The 14,053-nt window shown below is 41.8% G+C and overlaps 1 protein-coding gene across 2 annotated transcripts in view; it reads right to left on the bottom strand.

Moving 5' to 3' along the window:
• PLXNA2 (plexin A2) overlaps nt 1–14,053 on the bottom strand; it is a 392,250-nt gene that overhangs the window by 60,621 nt on the left and 317,576 nt on the right. For both annotated transcript variants that reach the window (XM_081916268.1, XM_081916269.1), the window contains exons 18-20: nt 4,918–5,157; nt 4,130–4,273; nt 1,125–1,359 (exon numbers count right to left, since the gene is read on the bottom strand). In XM_081916268.1, coding sequence (XP_081772394.1) covers nt 1,125–1,359; nt 4,130–4,273; nt 4,918–5,157 — 619 coding nt within the window. The remainder of the gene's footprint in view (nt 1–1,124; nt 1,360–4,129; nt 4,274–4,917; nt 5,158–14,053) is intronic.

Here is a 14,053-nt window from a genome sequence, read left to right as displayed (position 1 = left end):
GCTCCTATCTGTATAGTTCTGCTCCTATCAATGCAGAAACTAGCATTGATGGACTACATATTGTGCACTGCTTTCCCCCCAATGCTATTTAACATCTATATGAAGTCATTGGGAGGATATATGGGGCACTATGAAACTCAGCTCTACTTTTCTATTAAATATGAGTCAGGAGAAACCATGCATAAGCTGAACTAGCACCTGCAAGTACTAGAGGAATGGATAAGGAAAAGTAGACTGAAGATGGAACATGCTAAGAAGGAGCATTGTGGGTAAGTTGTTCCCAGGTCTGAGGACTGGGGAGTCTGGCTGTTCTAGATGGGACTGCACTCCTTCTGAAAGAACAGATACACAGTTTAGGGGTTCTCTTGGAACCACATTTGTCCATGGACTCCCAGGTGTCCTCTGTGGCAAAGAATGCCCATCCACAGCCACAGCTGGTGCATCAACTGAGCCATTTTTGGATTTCAGTTATTTGGCCCCATGACATGTTAATAAAGCAAGTTTTAAGACTCTGCACATACAAAGCCAGAAATCATTCTGAACCAGGTTACCTGGGAAATTGTTTTCCCCTTCATTGCTCAGTAAGGACAATTAAGATTAGCAAATGGAACCCAGTTACAGTAGTTTTGCCATAGGCTGGTGATTATCGGCTTGTGGTAACATGTCTCAGTTCTTGGTTCCTATGTTCTACCTGGTTTTCTGTCCAGCCAAGACAGGCTCAAGCTGCTGCTGGCCAGGCAAGTTGATACCATCAGTTTGAGACCATGAAACAGATGCCTTAGTCATTTGTTAATGGACTTCACATATTAGCAATAACCTGAGGAGAAGGAATCTAGATCAAGAATATACAGCTTTCCACCGTCTTCTGGAACTGATCTCCATGATGCACTTTCCTTCATTCACAAATTATGCCACTGTCAGTGCAACAAGGGAAACTCATTTTCACTGATAAGGAACTTCTCTGGATCCCTCTGATGCTTCTGTCAAATTGTGCTAGGCAGTGCTGCGAATATACTTTTTGTGAAAGACACATGCACAACCCCTTGCTTAAGTAGACCTTTTCTCATGTGTCATTAGACATTACCAGATTAGTGGAGGAGAATACCTGGGGTAGTACTACTGACCTTCTTTGCATTCGAGGGCCACCCGAGACTCTAGGTTGTCCATCTGCATCTGTAGCCTCTTGAGGGTAAGGTCGTTTTCACGAGATTTGCGCTTGTAGGCAATGAGGACAATAATGACGATGATGAGAAGAAGGCTGCCTCCTGCTGCAATGCTGACAATAGCTGGCAAGGTCAGGAGGCTGTCCGAGATCACATTCACTGAGCCAGGGGAGAAGACGATGCCACCTACATGCACCTAGTCAAGCAAAAGACATTGGACATAGTCATCAAACTTTATTACAGTGCTCTCAAGTAGAGTGGTCTAAGGTGAAGATACCTACTTAGGAAGGAGGCCATGCCAACTGTTGTGCAAAGCATCAAACAGCTTCAACAGCCTGCTTCTGAGGAAGACCTCAGGGCTGACCTTGCCTGTCCCACCACCTCCACTCCTGGCAGAGAAGCAGTGCCTGCATTGGTGCCAATTTCAGGAGAGAGCTCACCAAAATCACATAGGAACTTGTGGACCATGCAACATCTTACTTGAAATCAGTGGTGATGCCAGCACAACTTCTCTGCTGGTGGTTCAGGTAGCAGCAGCAGTGGCAGGACGGCACCTCCCATTTCACATTGAACAGCAAAACAGGGTGGGCCACCCCCAGAAAGACCCTGAGAATTTCTATTACAGGCTCTAAATGTGTCTCTCTGCTTATCTGCATAGGAGCTGATCTACGGAAAGAAACTTCTATTTTTGCTCCAGTAGTCAGCTTCGCAGGATTTTTCTTTAGAAATGTGTGTCATCAAGGACTAGTACCTGACAGTGGTCCCCTGCTCATGTCAGACCTGCTCTGGGAATAATTCCCAAAGATCCAACTATGCCTTCAGAGGGCACACAGTCTAAAGTTTGGTCTGCCAAATCACAGACACCGCTTGCATGGTCTTGTCTATCTACACAGAGAAAGGGCACAGCCTACTTGAAACACAGAAAAGGCTTCAAGTTGCGATAAATGCGTCATCCCGGCACTATCTCTGGCTTTGTTCTGATTATCTGATGGCTCCATTTGACTTTCATTTCACAAGCTTTCAGCTTCCTTTTGTAAACCATGGACATTAGAGACAGAATGACAATTTCATTGACCAAGAAGTTTAAAGAGGAAGTAGGAAAGAAGAGAGGAAAAACAAAAGAGATGGAATGGCGGGGGCCTAGGGTAAACCATGGGATTGTGGCAGAATAAACAGATAGACAGTTAAGGATGGACTAAGTTTTGCAGAACGGGCCATGGCCTCTGATAACTGCAGATACTAATGGGAATGGGCTATGTTACAGTGCTATTTCAACAGGGAGCTGTTATGACTTGGCACCAGAGAGTATAAGACACAAAGCAGATAAGGTTTTACTAGATCCCAGCAAAATAAACTTGGAAGATCGTTAGGCAGGTTTGATTAAAGGACCAACTTCTTTTGGGGATTTGAAATGTAAGCATACCAGCTTCACTGGTTTGTCCTCCAAATACGATAAATAAGAGTCCCAAGAGAAGCTTGCCTTATTCAATAAACACACCTTTCCCCTGCATTTCAGTTCAATCCTTTTCAGTGGGTAAACCTGAGAAAATTATCTGGAACCAAAGCATCATGCAAGCACTGCCAAAACTCTTCAGAGGTTGCCTGTTTGATCATTAACTGTATTATATTATACACCAATGGCAGTATTTTGAATGAGGCATTATCATACAACTGTAATTTCCCTTGTGCTCCCTGGCTCATTCATTTTAGGTGAAAAGATTACCGTAGCTTAAAAATGAGGTAACACACTAGCACTTTGCTACCATATCTATTAAAGTTGAGAGTAGCTGGAAGAAAATCTACTTCTAATCCTATCACCTTGTTTCAAGAAACCAGTTACTAAAACAAGTGTGTAAAAATTCTCATAGAATTATGCATCACTTTTTCATCTGAGTGGAGCAAAATTACAAACAACAATTAGTTTGTGTCCACACTATTGTCCTTGTACCATTTTTAAAATGGTTATTTGTCTGCCATCATTGTGCCTTATTTGTTATGGGATGTATCTGGCGCAGACGTGCCCTTAGAGCATAAAGCTGAATAAATGGTTTTCATCAATAAACCTGACAGACAAGCTAATCCTGTCTTCAGCTATAGCTTATGCTAGCATGAGCTAAGATGAGGGGTTTGCTTCCCACTGTGTTGGGAGCCCAACACACCCACTTACATGTTTTGCTGTCTGCAAAACCTCTTGCTGCAATAAAGCTAGCTAGGCTCAAAAGCGTAATGGCACTTTTTATTTTTCAACAGCTATGGGGTTTCAGACTTATCAGGTAGAAGGTCAGAGCTAAATCTGATTTATCCATTGCTGCTATATATTACCATGCAAAATTCACACTGATCCAGAGTGTGCTTGTGTAATGTGGGTGTGGCTAAAAAAAAAAAAAGGTTCTACAAATACAGAACCTCCTGTCTACATAGGAAGAACCCTACTGGATCAATCAACAGATCCATCTAGTCCACCATCCTATTCCCACAATGGCCAACCAGAAGGCTATAATGGCAGGACCAGAGTGCAACAGGACTCTTCCCACTGGTCATTCCCAGTATGCAGTCACACTGTCCCCAGCAGTTCAATACAACACAGCCATCATGGTGATTAGTCATTGATATCCCTTTCCTCCACAGTCTATTCCCTGCAGTAATAACTTCTACAAGGTGTTATATATTTACATGTAAAAGTTAAAATGTTTTATTGCCGTGTGTTATCAAATTCATTCATTTATTTAGAAAAATATCCATGTCATCCTTCAATAAAATTCATAGGAGTATTCAAAGACATGGATTTCCTGTATCTCTGAAAAATCTGGGACATTCACATCAAAGGATTGCGCCCTATCTCAGCTCCATGTCAAAAGCCAGAACAGTAGATGAAGCAGAAAGGGATACTACTTCCAAATCATCACTAAGAGGGGGAAATCAAAATCAGAAGATGGGTAGACAAAAGTATTCTTCTTGGACCTCACCATAACTTTGTGTTGCCCTGTGAGATTTGGCGGTTCACACAGCAGCTGGGTCTCAGAGACGGTGACAGCACAAGGAGTCTCTCCAATCAGAACAGTGTAATTCAGCTTTGCTCCACCAGTGGCAGGGGGACACAGATTTTTACCCTGTGGGAAATAAGTGAGAGAGGGTTCTATGAAGATCCTAGTAAATGCCTGGCTTCTTCTTGATCAGCTTTTCAGCACAAAATCAACAATTATGACATATTGTGTGCTGTGTACTTTTAAGGATATGCTGTAACAAATTCCGTGTATAATTATTTTCCAATAGCTATTAGTGATAATGGTATATGTTTTGATAATCAACTGCACAGTTTAATGAGAGCTAACTCCTAGCATGGAAAGGTACATGATGAAAGTGTGTGTCTGCTGCATTTAAGCTTGAACCTTCCTCCACCTCCCAAAATTCAGGGTGGCATCCAACAGCATTCTTGTGCAAACTAAATAGTTCTTCTGCTTGCCGAAGTCTTTGATCTAGTGGAGGCCAACATCAAAGTGTTGTTGGGTGGTGCAGGGGGAATCATCAAATGCTGTCTGCTTTCCTCTTCCGTTAGTGGAGACCTCTGTTGGACATTACAATTTTAGATGCACAATTAACAAATCCAATGTGTGCACCTAAAAATGTAAAGTGTTAAGTGGTCCTAATGCAATAAATACATAGGGAGATTTGTCAAATGAGGGCAAGATTTGAAATGTGGTGTTCCAATGAGTTTGGGTTTGTGCTCTTATCAGGGATATGTTCATCATCTTACCTTCAAGATTATGGGTGAGCCTGGCTTCTGATCCAGCACCCCAGTGGCACTCAGAAGTTCAAAGGTAGGGTTTGGGTAGTAGATAAACTTGGTGTCATTGTAAATCAGCAAGGACTGAACATTGTTGAAGATGAATCCAAACTCATCAGGTCGCTCAACAGCATCCAAACCGGGTCGGTACTCCAGAGTGAGGGAGGGAGCCAGGCAAGTTAGGGTGGTTGAATTCACAACTTTGCATACCTGGAAGCAGATAACCAAGGATTTTATGCTTTGAATAAAATCTTTTTGTCTTTGGGAAGTGCCCAAATATTTCATGTATCTCTATTGATGTCACTGGAGTTGGACACAAACTGGAGTTGGACACAAACAAAACATCAGAACTTGTTCCAATCCATGTGCTACTTGCACCAACTTGTGCAACTTGAGTCTACAGACAAGACTCAATTTGGTGTGTGTCTGACTCTGTACATGAAAGAGGAGCATTTTCTCTTCTGCATTTGTTCACCAGGAGATTTTAAAAAATGTCCTTGCAAGTCACAGATAACTAATAGAGATATATGACACTGGGAGATTTGGCATAGCTGTAGTGTGCTGGAAATAATGGGATATGCTACCTAAGTACTAAAATAAATACAGGGACTCATGAAGATGTTTTCTTGTTGTATTTGCAGACTACAAGAAACAGCTCACAAGCTCTCTTCCATGTTTTAACATCACACTAATCTGACTACAGATTTCACTTTTACAAGCATGTGTAACCACAGGCATTGAGTAGAAAAGTGGTTTCCACAACACATATCTGGTTCACATCTCTCTCTTCCCTATTTTACTATGCAGAAAGATTTAACGATATAGCACTATATCAATTTAGTTCTCATTGCACAAAGTTATAATCCCCTGTCCCAACAGTTTCAAAATTAAAATTTGTGTAATAAAGTCAACTGATTGCAGTGAAGGTTTGTAAAAGTGTGGGACTCTTTTCTATTTCACATGCTGATTAATTCTCAAGAAAGAGAAACAAACAAAAGGAAAACAAAAATAAACCAAAATTCTTTAAATTATTGGTATTTATGGGAAAACTCCAGATTCTAAAACTCATTGTCCCCCTCCCTAACAATTTGTTAATCAAAAACTGGGCATCTATTCAGGTTCAGCTTCATTTTAACAGATGGTTACAGAAGAATACCAGAAAGAAATGTGAAGAACTCTTGAGTCGTTGAATCAAACCTGTTTGGAATATTATTTATTCATCACCTGCTCACATTATAATATCATAGCGGTGTACAGAAAACTAAAGATAAGTATAAAACTTGCAGCAAAAGTAATAGAGTTAAAATAACAAATAACACTAGAAGATGAGCAGTGGAAAATCATTAAGAATTTCATTCAGTATAGTCTTGGGTAAATAAAAAAGTACTGAGTATGCATGTAAAAGAAAAGAGTAGAATCAAAAAGAGGAAAGGTGGAAGCCAAAACCTGGCTGTTGCCAGGCATTCTTAAAGCAGGAGTCCTGCCACATATACCAACTGGGCAGAAGGAAGCTAGGCAGCCTGAAGCTGGTGCAGCAGTCCAGCCCTTATCAGGCCCACTGTCATTGGGCCAGCTTGAGATCCAGTGGACCCTGGGGCAAGTCAGCCCAGCCTCTGACTGCCTCATTTCAGGTCTTTTCACTAATCTTGGTAGCTGAACCACGTTTGTGTCAACGGAGTGTGGGTGGAGGCCACCAGAGGTGGACTGATGGGCACATTTGCCCAATACCCCCTTCTAACCTGGTGAAAAGGAGGTTTGGGTTGTACCCTCAATTGTTGGAGCAGCCTTATCACAATAGTAATGAATTGCACATTAAAGGGGCCACAACACCGAAAGACCTGTTACTGGTGGATGTAAGGCAAATGGTACCGGTATTTCTCCTTAGGTTCTCTAACATGGAATGTAGCAAATGTATCATGAGCTCAGATCTGCATGTTGTACTCTCCCTTTGTCCTCAGCCAATCACTAGGCCAGCAGACAGCACTTGAAACTGAAAACAGTAGCAGAACGTAAGTTCTGAACCAGACCTCTACCCCCTGCTCCATATACACACACTACTTCCATGCTGTGCTATTGTCTGCCACATATGCCTTTCAGCTAAACTTGTAATTAATGTCTGGTTCTGGTGACAAATCTAAGCAATTTCCCCAGGCCAGCTGTATAGAACAATCAGTGGGTCACAAGGGATTTGAGGTAAAATGAAGGTTATGTCCCACTGGTAAAAAGTTCCCTTCTTCCCCTGGGAGAAGAGTTCATTAGGAAGCAGAGCATGGCTACTACTCCTGGAGTCTATAAGCAACTGAAAGGTGCTTATACCCTTCTAAGCATGATTCAAGGTAGGCTTACATCTTTGTTTTTTTTTAACTAATGGTGCTTTAAAGCACACGTGCCTCAGACCTGTAGACTCATCTAATCCAATAGTCTTCCTTCCTTCTTTCTTTCTTTCTTTCTTTCTTTCTTTCTTTCTTTCTTGATCACTCGTAGCCGAGTAAGATTGTCTTACATAAACATGGTTTTAATCCAGACAGGGGAAAAGGGAGGCAGACTATGTTTAGGGCACCTTTTCTAGCCCCTCCATCCTCCTTTTCAGGGTGAGCAGAGTGGATCCTAAAAAGGGCTGCTCAGTCATGGATACAGCTGCCGAGCTGCTCAACTGCCTCATTCCTTGAGTCAGAACGACTGAATCTATCCACCACCCATGTGCCAGTTCTTGACTAGGGGCTTCGAAATTTGACGATCCTGCCCCTGTTACCATTTGCCGATCGCCACGGGACTTTGGGGGTTTGGGTTTGGGATGGCTTTTTGGAAGACACCTGTGTGTGACTTTGCTTTATGTGTGTAGAACGCTGACCAATGCACAGTCTTCGCAGTAGGGCACTGTTCTGATAGCATGAGTAGTCACGACGAACCAGTAGATTCCTATCTGTTGCAGCCTTCATCCACCTTCACAGCCATTGTAACATACCGTTTGTTATCATCCGCCTGTTCTGCCATTGAGGACTTCTTGGGTCATTCTTTGTCTAGCTCCTTCCCTTTGACCTTACCACCTTGGGTGACCCTGCTGGGAGTACGAGATTTCCGACGGCTTCACTCTTAAGGGTCATAGGAATGTGCAAACCCACTCACCACGACAAGGTGATGATCCAGCGAGTGAGAATCCAACAGTAATGGCAGAGCCAGGTCTACAAATGAGAGCTTTGCCATAAGCAATCCATAACAGCCACATCTTTGTCTGGGATGCAAACTTTTTCAGTGCTGGCTTCCACTGAAGCCGTTATGTCAATCTGCCTGAAGAGCTCCAGAGCAGTGAGAAAGTGTGTGGCAGTAATACTTGGAACCCACCTGCATGTATTGTATGCAGCTGGAATGCTGAAAAGACAAGAGTATTCCAAGTCACTCCTTAGCACCTAGTGTTATGAGTTGCAGGGCAGGGGTAGGTTGTATACCTGAGCCCCCTTCCAATTCCTGAATCCAGAACAGATTCAATTCCTTGAATAGCCAGGCTAGCTTCCTGGTGAGGTAATGGCCCTCTAAGTATGGGTCATTAAGGTAACAAAGGAAGTAGCTCTGTGTCAGATACCAAATGGATGGGCCTCCCTCAACTCACTGGTAGTTAGAAAGACAAAGGCCAGAGTTGAGTGTGTGTGTGTGTGTGTGTGTGTGTGTGTGTGTGTGTGTGTGTAAGGTAGAAGCTACAAGCAAGGTTGCAGATTAGGCAGCTTGGAGACAGAACCATGTCTGATTTCTACTGGAATCCAAGGCTATGGCCATAGGAGAAACAAAAACCCCTTGGGGTGTCAGTGCTTTAAGCCCCTCCATCATAGGCTTGGGTTGTATATGTGTGTAAACAAACCATATATCATAAAGACACCACAGTCTCTAATGTTCTTCATTCCACAGAAACTGAACCCTAGGTAAGTGTCTGGAAGTTTAGGCCATCTGATATATATATATAACAATCAATTAAATAAATATTTGTATATCATTTTGCTGAAATTATACAACAATGGGGAAAGGCAGGGGGAGAAGGAAAGGTAGTTCGACCAAGGAACATGCCCATTCCACTTTCCTGTTCAGCTTCAGAAGTATCCCTATTGAGCACTTTTTCTGACCCTTGAAAACATCCCTAATGAGAACAAATGAGAAGGAAGAAGAAAGCTCTGCCAGCAAACATCAGACCATTTCAGAGTATTGCTCTATAGCTACCATTTAGAATCGTACGAATCTCAGCAGCAACACTGCGCTCACTTAAGTGCACTTAAATTTCATTTATATTAATGGATTTGAGAGCAAATAACTGTAAGCACAACTGCAGTCATCAGTTTTACCATTTCAAGTCTTGACATTTGTGGGGAACTGCCTCAGCAGTGCGTTTTAAAACGTAAGTAATCAAAAGCTACATTTTCACAGATTTATGTGGTTTTCCTTCCTGAAAAATGGCAGGCATCATAAAAGCACACAGCTCATCAGCACAGTATCCCACCAATACGTATCTACATGCCCTTCATCAATGTGACATCTTGCTTAGACTTCCTCATGACCTCCATAGTCAATATCCAATCCTGTATGAGGATCTTTTTATCGGCTGTGAACTCTGAGTACTGCCGGTAACATGCACACAGACAAAGTCATGTTGCCGTGTAGTAAAATTCAGCTGTTTTATTGAAGAACAGCTCCTGAAAGTCACTTAAAGGCATCAGTAAATTTGCTTTCTTTATGGTGTTCTAAGCTCCTTGCAAAACAACAATATTCAAAAACATAAAACATCCCGCAGCACCACAATTCATTGAGGTATAAGGTGTGTGCATTTGACATATCATTAATGAATTTCTGGTGCTGGCCAATGCTGGAACAGTTGTACACAGTCTTTGCAACTCTACAACTGGAATCAAATATTAGTCTTGAGAGGGGAACATCTGAGGGACCCAAACAAGTATTTAATTGTGAAAATTGAATGGCTGTGCATCTAAACCCAAGTGTGTTCACTGTTCCAAGTTTCACACCAACTTGTACCAGTCTTCAATAAAAAAATCCAAACAGTCATAAATCACAAGGATTGAAAGGGAACAAAATCTTAAAGCCAGATTAAAAACAATTAACATGGTTGAGGCCAGACTGAGGCCAGACTATTGCAGTCCAGGTAGGGTTGCTGGGAACAATGGTTTAGGTTTATCAGTACTCAAGGCAACACTGATAGTGCTTTTTTCTCTCTCTGAGTACTAGAGTAAGTCTAAGAGAAAGGTGAATCTAGATGAAAACATAATGACCCACATCTCTTGTGATCTTTTGTTGTCATTTTGTATTTTTATGTTGTGATCTTCGGATGAAGGGGGGTATACAAATTTTATAAATAAATAAATATGGTAAAAATGCATTAGTGACATGGCCTATAGACACTGGCACAGAACAGAAGCAGGGCAGGGAAAAGTTCATTATCAACTGAAGAAAAGGAAGAATATATATTTAAAAGTTCCCTGATATGGAAACATGTCACCTGACCATAAATACACAGGAACGTTCCTTATATTAACTCCGGCCATTGATCAATCTGCTTCAGAATTGTCTATGCCAAGGCAGGGGGAAGCAGGGGGTAGCCTGTGGCTCTTCAGATGTTGTTGGGACTCCAACTCCCATCAGCCCCAGCCAGAACGGCCAACAGTCAGGGCTGATGGGCACTGTAATCCAACATCCAAAGGGCACCATGTTGGCTACCGTAAATTCACACTGTTATTGGCTCTTCTGGCTTGAGTTTTTCCCAGCCCCTCCTGGAGATGTCAGGGATTGAAACGGAGCTGCGTGTATGCCAAGCATGTCTGCTACTGAGTGAGCTCTGCCCCTTTCTTCTGTGAATTCTGATTACCCTGGCAGCTGTTGCAATATCTGAATTACAGAGTCAAGGGAGATCACAATTTACATTCTATACCCAAAGATAAAATGGATTACAACCCTATTTATTGGCTTTAACTATTCATGGTGGTTTATAAAGTGAGGGACAAATGGTTTGAAAGGCCATATAGAGCTAATAAAAAGAGAGAGAAGGAAAGGAAAGGAAAGGAAAGGAAAGGAAAGGAAAGGAAAGGAAAGGAAAGGAAAGGAAAGAATGTCATATTTACTTAAGTCAAAACAAAAAAAATTCCTTCCAGTAGCACCTTAAAGACCAACCAAGTTAGTTCTTGGTATGAGCTTTCGTGTGCATGCACACTTCTTCAGATACCTTATCTGAAGAAGTGTGCATGCACACGAAAGCTCATACCAAGAACTAACTTAGTTGGTCTTTAAGGTGCTACTGGAAGGATTTTTTTTTGTTTTGACTATGGCAGACCAACACGGCTACCTATCTGTAATATTTACTTAAGGTTTCAAGTTCCTAAAGTTCCATAGTCAGTAAGGTACAGGAGGCAAATTGCTCCTCTCCTCCACTACAAACATGTATATCCGGGTATTCTGCACAAGCACAGAATCTCAATGTGGCAACGAAGACTAACCAAGAGTACCATCTGGGAAGCATGAAGGCCATTTGGGTTGGAATGCTGTACTCACAACAGCATTGTGCATAAACCAATTTCTTGCACTCCTTCCTTCTCTGTGGGTCTTCTTCCTTCAATTGTGTTGTGTAAGTACCATGCACAGCTGCATATGTAATTTCTTAATTTTCTCATAAGATGCAGAGAAACATCTGGACCAGCAGCTGCAGAAACATTTACTGCATTTTGTCTTGGCTCATAGGTGCACATTTTTTGGCAATGGAACAGCAACACAAACCATGTTTAAAAATTAAACCTGCTTTGAACAAAAGCACCTCAAGAGTACCTTGTTAGGGGGGGTGGAACTGAGCTAGGGCGGCAACTTCTTTGGATGCTATGAAAGGGAAGGAACTCACAAGAACTTGCAGTGGTACAATTGTTATCATTTTAGAGGTGTGACTGAAAGCGGACCTCTAGGTGTGGACCCTTAGTTACTGAACTCACAGAGGGCATCCTAAGAGCAAGAAAAAAATGGGGAAATGCAAACATGAACTACATTTGCAAGGCCCATGGGCTATCTTTCACACTGACCTGGGGCAGGGCAAATGTGTGTGCTTAAAAAGGCTCTTCATCTCTTGTTTTTATGAGGCTCTGATAGTTTCACAATGGCCCCCAGGGTAGCCTCTTTTCATAAAGCAGGTGCTCAGGAGGGGTGGATTCAGCGGAAACACCACTTCCATTGTGTCTCTTTCAAACCCTCTCTGCATGTTTACTTAGCGCACCTCTCCCTTCTGCTGAGGGTTCTGTGTGTGTGTTGGATGATATATAGTGGGGCCTCACTAATGACACCAGCCCATATGTCTCCATTGTCCTCTGCTTAATGCAGTTTTTCCAAATGACAGGGCTTTGTGGAGCAAAGTAGGAATGAGCCCTCTGTGATAATGACTCCCTGCCCTAAAAAAGTAGGTTATAATAATAATAATAATAATTTATTATTTGTACCCCGCCCATCTGGCTGGGTTTCCCCAGCCACTCTGGGCGGCTTCCACAAAAACCAGAAATACACTAAAATATCACAGATTAAAAACTTCCCTGAACAGGGCTGCCTTAAGATGTTCACCTGATGTCCCCTAAGATGTGACTGCACAAGGGGGTCACTCATGCAGTTTAACTCCACAATGGTGATGTAGGGTATACTCTTCAGATATTATAAAAAGGTACTATGTAGAGTGAGCTATTCTGCACAAACACAATTCTTTTCTGGATGCACTGCACTGCCCACACAGACCTCACAATTCCAGATGAAGGAGAATCCAGCATTTAGCTTAGGCACTGCATGGCCAAGTGAGTGGATCTTATCCTGGAAAAAGTCATTATGAACAGGCATGTGCCTTCCAGGTAGTTGTCTATACAAAACCTCTAGTGCCTCTGTGAAACCAGTGAAAAAGTAGCCACATACAAATATGAATCTCATGATAGTGAATTATAGTATTTCCTTCCATGGTACAAAGTTGTTTTTTCCCCATTTCTATCCCACTGAGCTCTTAAGTTACCTCCCAACTACCCTGTGAGGTAGGGAAAGCTGAGCAATTGTGACTTGCTCAAATCTAATCAGGGAATTTAACAGCTGAGGGCCTTCTGGTGGTTCCCTCACTGCGAGAGGCCAGGTTACAGGGAACCAGGCAGAGGGCCTTCTCGGTAGTGGCGCCCGCCCTGCTGAACGCCCTCCCATCAGATGTCAAAGCGATAAACATCTACCTGACATTCAGAAGACATCTGAAGGCAATATAGTCCAATACTGCCTTGGATAATTATTGGACTATATTTAAAACTTTAGGGATTTGAAAATAGGGCATTTGAAAATAGAGAAGTAATAAGAGAAAGTTAGATATGAAGATTGGAAATAAGGCAATAAATTGCTGGGAAATATTATTGGGATGAAAGTGGGAGCGGGAGACGTGAGGGAGTCCAAAGAAGCTATGAAACTATGCTAAAACATATGTGATATTGTTTATTTTTGTGTATTGTATTTTAAAAATGCCAATAAAAATATTATTTAAAAAAAAAAAAACAGAAGACATCTGAAGGCAGCCCTGTTCAGGGAAGTTTTTAATATGTGACATTTCAGTGTATCTTTTATCTTTGTTGGAAGCCGCCCAGAGTGGCTGGGGAAACCCAACCAGATGGGCGGGGTACAAATAATAAATTATTATTATTATTACTGAGTATCAATCTGAATTTCCCTCTCTCGTAGTGAAATCAAATATTATAGCCACTATGACAGACTGCTGTGAGACTGAACCATTAATGTTCACAAATGGAATTTGTAAATTTGTAGGGTTTAGATGCATGAATCTGCAAGGCCAATGGACAAGTTAAGTCAGTACTAGTTGCTAATGGGTAAAAAAACCCACCAAATGAAATAGACTTCATTTGATTATCCATCTCCTAATAAAATGTCAAAGGTTATCACAGTTAATAGCCTATCCTATTGATTCCTTTTATTAAAACAGAAAGCTGTGTGAATGCATCAACTGTCTGGACTCTTTGGAATCTTGTTACTTACACCTGAGAAATGTTACTTACACCTGAGTGTTGAAGTGTTATTTTTAAAATCCAGTTTTAACAAATAAATCATCTGA

Source organism: Podarcis melisellensis, assembly GCF_964234715.1.
Source record: "Podarcis melisellensis genome assembly, chromosome: 6".
Taxonomy (NCBI): Eukaryota; Metazoa; Chordata; class Lepidosauria; order Squamata; family Lacertidae; genus Podarcis; species Podarcis melisellensis.
This window is presented reverse-complemented; position numbering and strand designations above follow the sequence as displayed.